This window comes from Ischnura elegans, chromosome 1, assembly GCF_921293095.1.
Source record: "Ischnura elegans chromosome 1, ioIscEleg1.1, whole genome shotgun sequence".
NCBI classification, from domain to species: domain Eukaryota; kingdom Metazoa; phylum Arthropoda; class Insecta; order Odonata; family Coenagrionidae; genus Ischnura; species Ischnura elegans.
This window is the reverse complement of record NC_060246.1, coordinates 1,974,291-1,990,803: the sequence shown is the minus strand read 5'-3', so window position 1 is coordinate 1,990,803 and position 16,513 is coordinate 1,974,291. Positions and strand designations below refer to the sequence as shown.

Sequence of the window (16,513 nt, the reverse complement as noted above, 5' to 3'; positions counted from 1 at the left end):
AGTCTGCATAAGAAGAATGTTTGTGGGAAGCACTTCTCCAGTAGGGATGTACTGCCTAGCGGCTGACTGGTGAAAGGAGCGATTCCCCTTCCCTGTGATCAGGGTCATACGGTAATTGCAGAGAAATATGAAGTTGGAGGAAGTCCCACTGTGCCATGTGCAGAGAACATTATCGCTTCCCCAAATTCCACTTCTATTGAGAAACAACCACTATGAACATTCAATGAGCCCACAGAACCTGCAACACCAAAAATCACAAGAGATACAGACACAATGATTCATTATGTTACACCTACAACAAGCCATTCAACCTCTTTGCGACCAGATTCAATGCGCAAATCACGAAAATCGTTGTGGGCTACCAGTAATTCACCAAAATATTCTCCGTCCATAATTACAAGCATAAATTCTATGTGGAACATCACTGATTCACCAAAAGCATCAAATGAAAATATCACACTTGAAAACACATTTCAGGCATCCGACCAACTTACATTCAAAAAAGAAACACCCAGGAAAAAGAAACTTCGAAGTGATATAGCAAAGTACAAAAAGAAGAAAGCTCGCATGCATGCGTCAATTTCTAGGCTGAGGAAATATAAACGCGAAATGAAAAAGAAAGTGAGATCTTCAGAAAATTTACATCACCTTCTTGTGCGAGAAAACTTCAAAACGAAAGAGGCGCAGTTGTTTGTGCGAATGCAGTTTCGTCATGGCAAAAGGCAACCTTGGAAGAAAGAAGAGAAAGATTTGGCTATATCCTTGTATTTCAAGTCACCTTCCACCTATAGATTCCTTCTCGAAAGGTTGGAGCTTCCAGCTATCCAAACACTTAGGCGCTGGATTGGGGGCTCCACAAAATGCATGCCAGGGATGAGTTTTTCATTCAGCAGCTGAAACTTAACCCTTTGACTACCTTTTTTTTTCCTTTATATTTCTTGCTCTTTTTCATTATATTTTCGATTTGTTTACTCCAATGAAGATATTCATTCAATATTATGAACTTTTGATCAGGGGGGGCGGAGATGGAGGGGTGGGACATATGTGTCCCACTGGTATTACGGCGTGGGACATATGTGTCCCACTGGTCTTACAGGGTGGGACATATGTGTCCCACTGGTCTTAGAGGGTGGGATGCATGCGTCCCAATGGTCGTTAGATTTTTGGCTGTATATTCCCGTAACAATCCATTCTAAAAGCAAAAACACCATGATGTTTTCAAAGTATTTATTAGCTATACATCTTGATGTTTTTTTTGTAGATTGATACTCAAAGCTGAAAGATACTCCCACAAATCTCTTTCAAATATCAACATAACAATTTTGTTACAAATAAGAGGAAATGATTGAAAGTAATTATACTGGTACACATAAAACAAATATTCATTATATCCAAAAATGCTCAATAGTTTCAGCAGACAATGTCAGTTCTAATTATATTGTAGTCACTGAAAAGGGAATTACATTTATAAGTTTCAAAAGACAGAGTAAACCGGGAATACAATTGCTATGTGTGATAGGAAGTGAAACATTGTCTACAGAGTGGCACTTGACACATTGTGCACAGAGTTTTTGTTCTCTTTTCTACTTTGTTCTGTGCACATCTCATGCACCGTCTCCTTGTATTTCCCTCAACGGGAAGGTTATCACCGACGTTCAGCATAAGCTTTGCTATTTTTGATGGTCTGCCTCTGCATCGCTTCCGTTTTACTTTGCTTTGTTCCTTACCCATTGCCATCATTTTTTCTGCCAAAGGCACGATGAACTGCAATAGCCTTACATCCTTTTTGGTTGTGTCCATATACAAAATCCATGAATTTACCACTGCTAACATAAGTACCTTATAAAATACTTTTTTCCACCACTTATTAGATCGCCTATCGAAGTCATACACGCCCACCTTCTGGTCTGAAAGATCTACTCCTCCCATGTATTTATTATAGAAGCAAATTAATTCTGGACAGTCTACCTTTACTTTTCTTCCATCCTTTTGCTTTCGGTTTGCTGTATTCACTGTTGCATCATGGCAATTACTGAGAACAGTTACTTCTTTGCTATCCTGCCACCGGGCTGCCATTGTTCGTTGGTGATTTGCAAGAAATTCGAATTCCCCTCTTTTCAATTTCCCTTGAAATTTCGGCATATTTTTTCTTGTACTAATAGCAGTACCTACTGCTGGATATTGAATACTATTTAGTAGATGCACGCTCGTGAAAAACCTATCAAAAACAAGAGTAACATCTGGATTTCTGATTGTTTTTGTTAGAGATAAGACAACTCTTTCCCCCAGAGTGGAACTCTCCGGTAGGTCTTGTCCCAATTCCTTGCCAGAGTATACATTCAAATCATATGCATATCCAGTCATTGCATCACAGCGCTCCCAAATTTTTATTCCTCGTTTTATAGGCTTGAGGGGAAGATATTGCTTTAGAGCTGACCTGCCCTTGAATTTCGTCATAGATTCGTCAATGCTCTGGTAGGGGCTTTCATCTCTAGCCTTGGAAAATGTATGTTTTAGGCAAGATATTACCTCATCAATATAGTATGTCTTTGAGGAGCTGGCAGGTTGCTCAGGATCTGTGAAGTAGAGCTTTGATATAAGCAGTTGAAACCTGTTTCGTGAAATGGCTCCTTTGATTGCCTCATTTCCCAAGGAAGGATTATGCGACCAATAGTCCGAAATGCTTGGAACTTTATTGTAGCTCATCACGAGCATGCATCCAAGAACTAACAATATCTCCCCTGGATCAGTTTCACAGAGATTGACCAAATTTTTCTTCTTGCGTAATATATCCAAACGTTTGTTAGTACACTGGCTGATAAAAATGATCAAACTTCGAGGAAACACTTTTAGAAAGTATGCCATTTCGACAGATGACATATCCAAGTTGCATAATGAGGCTGTTCTACGATGTAATGTCACAGTGTGTCTAGGAATAAATAATACCTTCGGTGGAGACCAGCATATTTCACTAGAAACCTTTTTTTTAGATGAAGCCGGATAATGAACCTCATCGCCACTCACCCCGTGCAGGAGATTGACACCATGAGCTTCTAACGAACTGTCCTCAGCATCCTGACTCACTCCAGAGCAGTCACTATCACTCTCTGTACTACTTTCATGTTCGGGCTGATATTCCCCATCTGATGAGTCGTCCGAAAAATATTCTTCTTCAGATTCATCCAGTATTTGGCAAAGCTCTGCTTCAGAATATTTCCTTTTATTGCTCATTTTTCACGTCTAAAAATAAAAAAATTCTGTTGATTATAAAATTGGATATTGTGAAATTATTACAATATATTCTTCTTTACTTACTCTTGCGGGTTGAGATGAACTGCATACACTGAACTTTTGACATAGGTCAAAAGGGCAACAAAGGAAAAACACTGGATAGCATTCAATGATCTGAAAGAGAGTTAAAATTTGTGTAAAAAAACATTCATGATGATAAAAACAATATAAATCATATAAGGTTTTCATTTACCATGAAATGAACATGGGCTGAAATCACAGGAGAAGAATACGTTTTGTGATGTCCACACGATCCTTTAGCTGGTAAAACCTGGTGCAGAGAAAATACATGAATCAAAACAGAAAATTTATCCATAGGTTAGGTACTACATCAGCAAATATTAGCGAAAGCTTACTTACCAAATGGATAGAGGAGTCGGGAAGGAAGATATAGTTGCACACTGGTACTCGATTAGAAGATACAGATGCACACTGACATGTAGAGTTCCCATAATGACATGTTGTACAGTAAAATATATTCATAAATGCCACTCTAATTTCAGTGGATGCGAAATTGATAATTCTTCACGTAAAATGAATGCTGTCAAATGATTATGATATGTGCATACTATAAAAATGAGAAGTATAACTTTACAAAATAAAGAATATTCAGTACGAGCGTAAGTTCACTGGAGAGCTAACGGGTGACGACCAAAAGGTATTTCACTAAAGTAAGGTAGATGCTGCTACCTGTTGCCGGAAATTCAACCTAAATAACAATTGGTACCAAAACAACCATTGGGACAAAAACATATGGGTTTTTCCAAAGCTTTTGCCCCATTGGTATCTCAATACTCCTTTGTGGTACATATATGTCCCGTTGGTAGTCAAAGGGTTAAGGTTGCCACAATGACCGATATGTGTCGTGAATGTGTTATTCTTTTTGATGAAATGTCGATAAAGTCACATTTAGAATATTCATCTGCAATGGACATAATAGAGGGGTTTGAGGATATGGGACATCTTGGGAGAACTAAGAAATTGGGGAAGTTTGCGGGAGTGTTTTTGGTGAGGGGACTTATTCACCAGTGGAAACTGCCAATAGGATATTTCATATCCGAGCATGGACTTCGTGGTGCTACAATAAAGAAGCTGCTAAGTGAAGTAATATTACAACTGGTGTCCATTAAATTGGAGCCTAGAGCATTTGTTTGTGACCAGGCAAGTACAAACCGTAAGGCCATGTCCCAGTTGGGTGTTTCGCCTGAGAAACCTTATTTTGAAGAGGGTAAAAGGAAGATATTTTGTATGCATGATGTTCCACATCTTGTAAAATCCCTAAGAAATGATTTCTTGACAAATGATTTTATACTAGACAATGAAATTCTCTCGTTTGAAAATGTTCGCCAGGTGTACAAATTAGATTCCTCTAGTTCCTCAACAAGAGCATTATGGTAATTTCTCACCTGCTCACATATGGCCTAATCAATTCCAAAAAATGGTTGTGCGGCTAGCAACGCAAGTACTAAGCTTTTCTGTGGCTGCAGATATCCGTTCAAGTGTGGCATTGGGTAATTCAAAGTTGGCATCTGCACTTCCAACAGCTGATTTTATTCATTTTATTAATGACTTATTTGATGCTCTAAATTGTAAATGTCTTTATTCAGAAAACCCAAATAAGAGGTGCCTTTATGCTAATATTTTCCTCATTTTGGAAAAGGGACTAAAGACATTCGAGAATTTAAAGAAAAAAGGTGCAACACGTCCACCTTGCTTAGATGGTTTCTGTTAACAATAAATGCCATTTTAGCTTCATATGCTAATTAACTCTCGATATATTTTAACAGCACGTCTTAATCAAGATGCACTGGAAAACTTTTTTTCATCTATTAGACAGAGGGGTGGATTCAACAGAAACCCCACTGTGAAAGTTTTTAGAACATCATACAGGATTCTGTCCGTGAAAAATATTTTAAAACCACCAAAAACATCAAGCTATGAAGATGATGATGACGCAATGTTGCACCTGGATGCTAGCACTGAACCAATAGTAGTATCATGCCATCAGCAGATCAAGAGACAGTGAAGGAGGAAGATGACAGGTCAAGTGGTTCGTCATTTGTCTCAGATAACACAGTGGAAATTAACGCAGATGCTTTGGAGCATTGCTCAATCGTTTACTTTGCTGGATATCTCCTTAAGAGGCTCCTGCTCAAAAGTGAATGCATTTACTGCAAAAAAAAATTTCTGGGAAGAAAACAATTGAGGACAGGAGTCAAATATCAATCCTGGAAAGAACATTTCCCGGAATACCTAAGGATGCTGAGGGTTTGCTTTGTCCTTCAAAGAGGTTCATCAAAATCTGTAAAAAAGCTCTGTTAATTTTCAGAAATCAATTCCGTGATGAACCTCATAAAAGAAAATTGAGAAAGTCGATGCTTTCAAAAGCAGAGCGGTTCCTTAATTTAAAGATGAAAATTGAGCCTGAGGAATGTAATGAACATTTAATGTTCACTATAAATTTACTTTTTCAATGTATGATAAAAAGGAATTGTTAGTGGCTGACCCCATCTGCTTCACAGGTGAAACAAAAAATAAACATATTGTCAAATTTATAGTAAATATGTGCAACAGAATCTTAATACGTGACTAAGTAAATAAAGCAGAATAAAAGAATTATTTAAACTATCAATTCATTTCTGAATTTCGATACAAACAAGCCCTAACCCCAGTATTTACTCAGTAATTAACTGATGATGACAAAAGGAAGAGAATCTCAGCTGCTGGATGAAATAGCGTAAAGTAAGTATGAGGAGCTCATGGCAATCAATAAATCAAAGGATTAAATGTGTCGATCTAAGGTGTGTTCTATTTCAGCTATTCATGGCCTACATTGCTATATTCATACGCGATGTATTGCCGCTAAATTTTCTATAAACTCCAAAGAATTAATTTCAATGAACATGATGTAAATGTAATATTGGTATGGCATGGTATTTGGAGGAGGCGACCGGCAGCTGAGGTCATTTGAGCCATGGGGGAGGGGTATGGAAGGAAGGGTGGAGAGGAACCGAACGTCGGCATTAGCCTTCTTTCTCTCAACGAACCAAGCCAAACCAAGAACGAGCCAAGGGGACCACGGCTTAGCGTCTCATCCGACGGACGGAGTATTTCGCTTGCAATATCCTCCACACTACATTGAAGCAGAGATCGGGCAGCCATATTTTTTTAGTGCCGCAACAACTTACATTCTGAACATACTAAAAATACTCCATTTGATATTGATGTGTAAATGATCACCGCGTAAAATGTATCTTTGGATATTTCGTTTTTCGGCCCCTGGCAGAAGGGATTTATTTCCCGACTGCAAGAATTAAAGCAATGAGTAAACCCGGGCGTGGTAGCAGCCGCTATTTGTTTTACTTTTCAGAACCTCAACTAAAAGTAAACCGACACAATATTAAAACAAAACTTTCCTCAAACGACCATGCATCTTGTTATTGACGAGACGACGATTATCACAACTATGATCAGAATTAAGTCTCAAGGAAAAACAAAAACATGCATTAGATGGTCCCTGGCCCCATACGTAAGACCCGAAGTAGAAATTTGGTAGAGCCAAAAGAAACCTTTCGATTTTCGACGTGGTAACAGAATGGGGCATTACTCATCCCGCTAGCGAGCAAACAAATCAAGGACACCGACCACCCCTATTCCTAAAAATTCTTCTGCTGATCCATGCCTCTTTGTGTTCGTTTGCAGCTGCGCGGTTAAGAATTCATTACAAAATACTTTTAAGCTTTAGTTACCAACTGTGGTGAAGAGGCTATGACCGTTAGCGACAGGCAAACAGTGCATTTGATGTTCAGTGTAGAGATCCAATCTCGCATTCCCTTTTTATTGTAATATTCCGGCACTTGGTGTTGTAAATAGCATTTACGCTTCACCAAAGTGAGGTATTTCCTAACTGAAGTTCTTAAGCACACTACGCGAAATGTATTTCATTCGATATGTTGATCGTTCAACGATGCGATGACCATCAATAAGATTTATATTGTCTCTTGAAACGAAAAGATCTTCCCTCACGGAAAATCTCTTCCTCGTCAAAACAAAACCCTCACCTCGCCAACCTATCTGATGGCAAAACGATATCCTTGGGAGGCGGGAGCTTTCAGCGTGGACCCAGGCCAGTAAGGAAAGCCTGACGAGGTGCGTTCATTAAAAATTCATAACTCCCGTTGTAATCGAGATAAAGTTACAATTCTTTCACCAGAAATAAATTTATAGTTTTTTTCCAAATTTAATACGCGGACCTATATCGTAAGATACGAAAGTTAGCAGGCGATTGATTTTTACCCTGCATAATTCCAGATTTTTCGTCCGAAAGATATATAAACACACATAACAACGTTTAAACTGAGTTATGAACAAATAAAAGTTTACCAGTACGGAAAAAAATCTGCTATAAACATTTCCTGCAAGTTTCAACTTTATACTAAGAACAGTCTGCCGGAAAATGGATTAGGAATATAAACTCGGAAAAGTCAAGTAACTAGCCGAAATTCGAGAAAATATTTTTTATAACAATTGTTACAAACAAAATCGAATAATTACTGTGTCCACTAAACGTATCAACCCTTTCTGCTCCAGAATATATTTTTAGACTTGTGGAACGAGCAAATTTAAAAAATTGCCTAAATTCTTCTAGTGACGTCTGGTTAACTGCTCTAGAACTACACCAAAAACGTATACGATTTTTGTACGTGCGGTGAGCCCTCTATATATACTTACTCCATGGTACTACCCTGTTTTTCAAATATTTTCACCGTGGTTTTCGACCCCTTCCTCGCCCGAACGAAAGTCCTGGCTACCCCATAGCCCACTTACTTGATTCGTCTTATCCAAATCGATAGCTCTCCGGAGTAGAATGTTTAATGATCATAGATGATCATACATGATCATATTTTCGTCTCTAATTTCAATAATGAAGAGAATGAGGGCTTACGGTCACGTTTCTTTACGACCTAACTGAAAACATTTTCTGACATATCAAAAAAAAACATTCATAAAAGGATTGAGAAAGCTGTAATAGCAAAATTATAGCTGCATTAAAAATATAAGACGATATTTTATTATTTGAATCGATTGATTTTTTCCATGACCGATAGCTTCCCTCAAGCTAAAACTAGAGTGCCCCCTCTCAAACTTCTACTACAAAAATGAAAAATTTTCCTCAGTATTATTTCAGATATGTATTTTACTATTCCGACACGAGAAAATATTGACCAAGTTTCACTCTACATACCCTCAAAATCTGAAACAGAGATCAAGTAAGTTTTAAACCAGAAATTTGTCGCGAGAAGGAAAAACTACCATCGGTTGAAAAATAAATGTATCTTCATCACAATTTGACGCTGAACTGGGGTGGGAATGCTGAGAATATGTCAAACATACATTAGACACAGATGCCTTATTGAGGAAATAACGGATGTTAAATAGGGTCGAAGATGATTCATCTATAAGATGAAAAATACGAGAAAGCGCTATCAAGGATTATAACTGACACATCTCTTAATAATGGAGGTGTTATGACAATAAATAAGGAATATGCGATCTAAGAAGATCGATATTTATCCATGATTAGCGATTTCTACGTGAACCAGAGAAAGCACGGTCAATGTTTGAGGACAAGTTATGTAAACATGCAAAGTGGAACACCTCCGTCAGCATACACTAGCACTACATTTCTTTTATCGGGAAAAGATGTATTGAGAGTTAAGACCAAGAACAAATCCACATTGTGGAGCGAAGAACAGGGCATAACTAACTAATGGCAATAATACGGTTCCACTATACTTAAGAACCCGGCCTCAAGCATATCTTAGATAACCGTAAATGAACAGTGGAAACGAGACTCCAGGGCGGGCTCGCAAGGTTACACTCCTGGGGCAGGAACTGTAAGAGCTTGCTTTTCTCCTCTGCACCCAGGAGGGGAAGGAACAAGGAAGGAGGCGCCGCCGCGATAGGAGCACGATGACGCCTCCTGGGAGGGGATAGGGAAGGAAGGGATGGGACGAGGAATCCCGCTCCGTCACAAAGGCAGGCGGGTCCTACTATTAGCGAAACCAGGAAAAGCCATTATTTTCTAACAACCTTGGAGGATTATTCTATGAGGAAGAATAATCCAACGATCAGATCGTTAGATAACCGTAAATGAACAGCAAGCTGCGAGTATTACATAAAAATATACGCATAAAATATTCGTAGCGCCTCGGGAAATTAGGTTGGTGAGGGATCAAACATACGCCAAATTACTCACGAAATTTTCAGCTTTTAATATTCATGAATGGTATTTTTTTTATTCTTGAAATTCAAGGAGCCGTAGGGGAAAGCTTTGGGCTTCCTATCTTGAATGAATGAAATCCATACACCTGTGGCTTAGTATTGCGTGAGCTTTACCCTCACCTATCTAAACCAACTTTCGGATTGAGGCACTGCGAGAAAGAATGTTAAGAGCATTACTGTTCGTGACGTACGCTCAGAATGATGCGAATGTTACCAAAACCATACGAAAGATTTATGATTATGAATTTCTTCCTTTTAATTAAGTCAGAGACAAGATATTTTTTAAGATTAAAGGGGGAAAGACTTTTGCCAACCTTAAGATCGAAATTGGGGGAAAAAGAAACTACTTCCTTTGGCAATAACAACAACTTTAATAAAATCCTACTTCCTGCAGGAGAATACAAAGGTATATTTGTGGGTGTAAAACTGAAGACACCGCAAGATGAAGAAATGAATTTTGCAAATAAAATATTTTTTGCATAAAATTACAACCTGTCTACGTTTAATTTAAAATAACTTCGTCAAATCACCAATCGCCAATTTTGAAGTTCAAACGCTTTTTTTTCCTAGTTTAACGCATGGTTTCTGTCGTAAATGAGATTTATAAAGAGTAGAATATTATAACAATTGTATTTAACCGGTTGCTTACTTAATCTGTCATTGCGTCTAGTTTATTTAAATACATATAATTTCCTTTTGAAATGCTCGAGTTTGCAACTGTTGATAGGCTTTAAAATAGGCGCCTTTTCCTTCTTCCCTACCACCTATAACCCATACTTCTAAGAAGTTATTTTTTTGGATTTCCCACCAATCCAGGAGTTAAGCCTCATCTGGTGCTCAAGCTAGATCTGATGCACTCCCACGCATCACATCTAACCGCCCATCTCTAAGGAAACGTCCTCAGTGAGGGAATTGGGTTCCGCGGTGGGAAAAAAAATACCGGCTCTTCTCGCTCCACCTCCAAAGCGGGGTTGGGTTCTTTGACACGTCACTTATTATCCCATACCTTTTATATTTCAAAACCCATAAGACTTGATTTTTTTAATTGCAGGATATAAGCTCGCCGAATAATCGTAAGATTTGTCTTGATCGCCACAATCCTGTAAAAATCACGAAAGTACCACTAGTCTCTTCTCTCTTCACCTACAACTGTTCGATTATTTAAGTTTAATAGCTTATCCTTCTATAAACACTGCCAAGATATAACATATGGGTGAACGCAGCGAAGCAAAATTATGTCATACGGGGCATAAAAGAATTTTATTCGGTCCTCATTTTTAGTATTTAGATGGCTAAAAATAATAACAATATAAACATTAAAAAGCGGAGTTTTTCCAGCACTGCATATCAGGAAAAATATTTCAAACAACCATTACACACGAAATTAAAAATTTCATTTCAAAGAACCTGACAAAGGAAACAGAAATAGGGAGCATTACGTCAAAAAATAGAGAAGAATGCAGCGTTCCAGATTTGTTTTTATAACTTCCATAATATTGGGTTAAATCTAGAAAAATAGGGCGAGAAATAAAGATAATAGATGCATTTACCATTATTATTAAGAAAAATTGTAAATTCAGGCTAACTTTGGAAGATAATAACAAAAAATGACGCAGCGCCGCTGCGGCGCCGTGAATCCAACGACGTAACTAATTTTGTAAATCCATATGAGGGTTAAGAAATGCCTATACATAAATACGCAGCAGATCAAAGGACCACTAAACAGTACAGACACACAAACATTTATCCGCCTTTCCTCACATATTCTTTCGTAAAAAACTGTGAGATTAACAAAAGAAGAAGCCACCTTATTAAATTATCAGATAATATAGTTTAATTTTCCATGGTATTTTGCATAGAATGAACAAAAAATACCCTACTGTTTTGCGAATTACAATTCCATTAATTATACTCAAAAGTAAATTACATTGCGATGCGACGATGATTTTCTAGAAGCTACGAGGAAAAAGGAAAATAAAACAAAGCTGATATTGTTGCTAATCAGCCAAGGTAGCGTAGCTTAGCAAAGTAGATGGAGGCCTAAACATTACCATGAATACTACAAGATGGAAACTTAAAATATAGTGCATTAAAAAACTTTCTACGCACTGTAAACAATAAATATCATTATAATTACATTTAGGCATAAAAGTTTTCATAGAAGTTTAAAATTTATCGCTTTTCAAAGAAATGCTCCCTGTAAAATGTCTGCGAAAACATAACTGCGCTCCAAAGTATGCCTCATATACATACAGGTGATATATATGTTTTATGCTGAACTATATTTGCACCCGCATTGTAATGTTAGTGTCTACACGCAGGCTTTCACTACCATTTGAACCCAAGGATATATTTACGCGAAATACTGATGCTAGTGAAATTGAGGTACGTAATACACGAATTAATATAGTATGAACGGGAAAATTCCTTTTGGAGGTGAAAAAAGGAGCTTCCTTATTACACAGCTGGAGATTATTTACTATGAAAATTCGCTCAGAAGATTGGGAAGAATAATAATAATTCGATTGTAATTTATAGATAAAATTAAAGGTAGAGATGTATTTTTTAACCTCGGTTTTTCTGAAAATAATCATTTAACAGGTGCTCCAACTTAAAAAATGAAAATGTCCTTTGTACACGGTTATTCTGGGCCATTTCCGCAAATCTCCAAAGAAAAATATCGTCCAGCCGAAATCCTGGGGAATAGCATGCACTCTATGAGTCCGGCGGAGTGAAAATTAGAATGCAAGGACTTCTAAAGCAGATGAGGCGAGGGATTGGAGAGGCAGGGGGGACGACTTGAACCAAAGGGGAACAGCGGTGGGGGCAGGGACCCCCCCCAACAAACATACATAAATACACGTCACCTCACCATGGGCACGTATAATAACTAAAAAATTACCATCAAAAATGACAAAATAATATATAAAAAATATAACAAAAAAATGACAAATGATAGTACAAAATTGTAAAAAAAAATTGAAAAAAATATACATATTAATAAAAACTACTGCAAGGGAAAAATTATTATTCCCATATATTATGCACTATTTTTGTATGTTTATCATAAATTGATTTTTGAATTGTTATTTACATATCTCGGTTTCGGGCTATCACAAAGACACAAATATGCTTCTGTTGTATTCATCATTTATTTCAAATTTTAATGCAATGTTTACTGTTTAGCTAGTAATCTTAAAATTAAGTTCAGTTTTTAAGTTTAACTTTCTCACAAACATAACACTAAACTGACAACGACACAAGCATGCCATTTAGTAATTTTCTATGTTAACTGGTTGGTTAGGGTGAGCAAACGCTCACCGGTACAGCTGACAAGTTCGCGAGCCTACGGCGCGGTCATTCCTGTGATCAAAACCATGGGCGCGCACGAGTCCTTCCGGTAACAGAGGGCGCGTCGGAGCATCGTCCCCTGGACAGGCAATTTTGAACGGGACCCTCACTCACCCAGGCGACGCATCTACTGCCTCCGTTTCTTATTCCTCCGAGACGCTTTTCTTCTTCATTACCTAAGCTGGCACCTAGCAGAAAATACCTGGGTTTGCAGAGTAAACCTTTCTCTAAACTCACGTGTATCTTTACCTCCAATTCCCAATTTTATCGGCGGCATTCTTTTATGTTTGAGATCCAGTCAAATTCGAAAAGGGTCCACACTACGTTCTCTGAATATGTCAATATGAGAGCGTTAGTTTTAAACAAGTAATACACAAAAAAATGATAAAATGTCGATTGATCGAGTAAAACTGAAGCGTTTTCACAACTGCATTTTTTCGCGGCGTATTACGAGTTTACAAATTAGCTATGAACGTAAGAATATAAGGGTACACACGTGCAACAGACCCTTGCTGATATTCGACAGTATATTTTAAAATTTTAATTTAGCATTTTCTCAAATAAAATAATTTCGCACATGAGTTACAGGCGAATTTTATCAAATGTCTAATCTATAAACTTACAAATTGCAATGAGATGGCGTTAGTTTTTTTCTAACAAATTCAACGGCATAGAAAAAGACACGAGTGACGCTTCTTCAGAGGTGCGAGGAAAATGAACTGATGCCGAGTGGGGCCGAATTGTGGCAGTGCCATTACCAGGGGGCTTAGGGCGTCAAAAGACCTCAGATGAAATGCAATGGGATTTCAGTTGATGCCTTGTTCAATCAAGGTAAACATCCAAGTCCGAATAAAAATATATAATAATGACTATCTTCATGGTCGTCCTTTTGATTAATGCATCCATTAAAAATACTGAGAGTATCACGATAGAGGAAAATGGATACAGTAGTTACGGCATCAGGAAGAGAATTGCGATAGCAAAGAAGGCGTTCGTGAACCGGAAAGAATTTCGAAAGGTTCGCTAGGTATGTAAGAGTTTAAAGAAAAGGTTAGTGAAGAGTCTGATCTGGAGTGTAGCGCTTTACGTTGCAGAAACGTAGACAATTAAGGAGGCCGAGAGAAAACTGAAGGCATTCGAGATGCGGGTGTGGCGAAGAATGGAGAAGGAAGAGAAACGACGAAGTGCTGGATGTGGTAGTGAGAAGGGGCAGCTTTTAAAAGAGATACGGAGGAGACATAAGGTATGGAAGGAGCTGGTACTTAGCAAGGAGGGGATGTTGAAAAAAGTGTTAGAGGGTAGAATGTTAGGTAAACGAGGGAGAGAGATAGAGTATGATATTTCGATCTAATGAAAGGGATAAGGTCTTACAGTGAATTGAAGAGGGAAGTTCATGATTGAAACGGAGACGCCCAGAATTGCTCCTTCTGTATTCCATGGAAACCTACCTAAATCGGTGGAATACTTTGATGATGATGATAATAATAGTAGTAATGATAGGTCACCAGTTTGGGTGGTTGAAAAATCATTCTTGGCCAACGTTTCGGAATCTAATGATTTCCATCTTCAGAGCCACAGAGAAGAATCATAAGAGGGCTTAACGCCTCCATCTAAAGAGTTATTTTTATCTTAAAAAATCCTTAGATGAATTCAGGGTAACTTTTAACTTCGGTCCCTGAGGCATGAAATCAGAGGTTGATATGATCCAATGTCATATTTTGCTATATTTCCATACTTTTCGGGCCCGGAAAAACCTAAATCGTGCATATAACTGATGATTTCAGGCTGAACAATTTGAAAACTATCCCGTAAAGAAAATAAAAAATTAAGAGCAAATTTTATTATTTCATTTTCCATAAATCGTGAATATTAATCACGGCTCTTAAAAGAGACTGATTTCAAAGATATGAATACCGAATCATCACATTTTACGTAGGTAAAACCTCGAAGGATATACTCATAGAAGTAAATTGTACCAATGGTAGTTATTATTTTAAGGAATATTAAGAACAACTATAATGAATTATCGAAGGTGAAAAACTAATTATCGCACACAATGCTTAATAATTACAAAATCACTATCAATAATACACGAGCTAGAATATTTTACCAAAATATTTGTCATTCAAACACTATTATATACTATAACATTATATAATTCAATTTTGTAATAAAAAAATATTATTTAATCATTTAATATTTGCACTTTAAATTGGCAGTCTCGCTGCATGTGTGCTTCTTTATTAAAATAAATTAATAAAAATAAATAATTTAGCGAAAAAATTAATACCAAAAGTAAATAGTAAATCATGATATGAAAAGCATCTTTATAATTTTTCACGGTGGAAAGCTCGCCGCTTTGCGAACTGCATGGGATGCCGCTCCCCAGATGTCGCTCAAGTTACCACATCTCAAAATTTCATTGAAAACACTGTGAATTAATGAAATGTTTAATTGGTCCCCAACTTTAAGATTGAGAGATGAACACTAAGGGACGCAGGCCGTGGGCACATTTCCTCGAGTTGGAGCGGGTTGACTACTTCTGCTCGGGTGGTTGGGTGATCATGGCTGCCAGCAGGGAGACGGTTGTAGGGGACGATTCTGGCCACGCCTGGCGTCGAGCGGCGGGAATGAGGACGAAGGGTTGGCCCCAGTAGAACGGACGATTAAAGAAGTTTGAGAACTGCGAACTATCTAAAAATTAAATCCTCAAAAAAAAAGCAAACTGAAGATGCAATAAATCTATCACCATAAGCACTGACATAGACGAGAACTGACGGCTTTTTTCTCATGATAACAAAAAAATAATCAAACAACAGACAAAAGCAAGAAAAGTAAAATTTTCCTGTGATGGTGTTACCGACTAAAAAACGCAGAATTTATGGCTGTGACAAGATAAAGGAAGTGCAATACAACTTTATATAAAATGGAAAAAGAACAGCAAATTTCAGTTTCTCAAAAAATTTACATCCTTTCCTTCACGGAAAGAATAGTTCTGTAAACGAAAACTTTTTTCATGGTAGAGAACGATTGCAAAAAATTGTTAATTTATAAAAGCATAATGCCCGATAAAACAAAATAATTTCAAATCAACAGTAGTCGCATTATTTCATAAAATGTTTCTACAAAATTCACTATTTTTCCTCGAACACCGGCACCTCCTGCTTTTCAATAAGACTCCAGTCAACAGCTTATTTGGAGTGGAAATGAGGTGGGGGTTTAATATTACGTCAGAAAGTTTGAGGTGGCAGAAATAGTATAGATTAGTTTTCTTGGTGTGTTACGTATGAGAAAACAGGGTAATATTCATGACTGAAGGATAATAAATGCATGGAGGAAATGAGAGAAACCCAGTGCAAGTATTCATCACCTCTTAATGAAAAGCATCAAATGAAACGCTGCAGAACGCCCGATGCATTCAAACTATGATATTCCAGAATTAATTGAAAGTGATGTGGATGTATGCAATATTTGAACAATTTAGCACATTCTTTAGATAAAAAATTCACACAAATTCATTAAAATTGGACATCAGATTACACGTCGTTGAGGCAGTTTGCAAACATACTGATAAAGAATAATCCTC

The 16,513-nt window shown here is 37.5% G+C and overlaps 2 protein-coding genes across 2 annotated transcripts in view; both read right to left on the bottom strand.

Annotated features, from left to right (window-relative positions):
• The window catches only part of LOC124154588 (A disintegrin and metalloproteinase with thrombospondin motifs 20-like), a 273,213-nt gene that overhangs the window by 82,440 nt on the left and 174,260 nt on the right, over positions 1 to 16,513 (bottom strand). The window lies entirely within an intron of this gene.
• On the bottom strand, positions 105 to 3,231 carry LOC124154184 (piggyBac transposable element-derived protein 4-like). The gene is made up of 2 exons (XM_046527752.1): positions 1,728 to 3,231; positions 105 to 238 (listed from the first exon to the last, which is right to left on the bottom strand). Exons 1-2 carry the CDS (start codon positions 3,229 to 3,231, stop codon positions 105 to 107), a joined length of 1,638 nt encoding a protein of 545 aa, XP_046383708.1.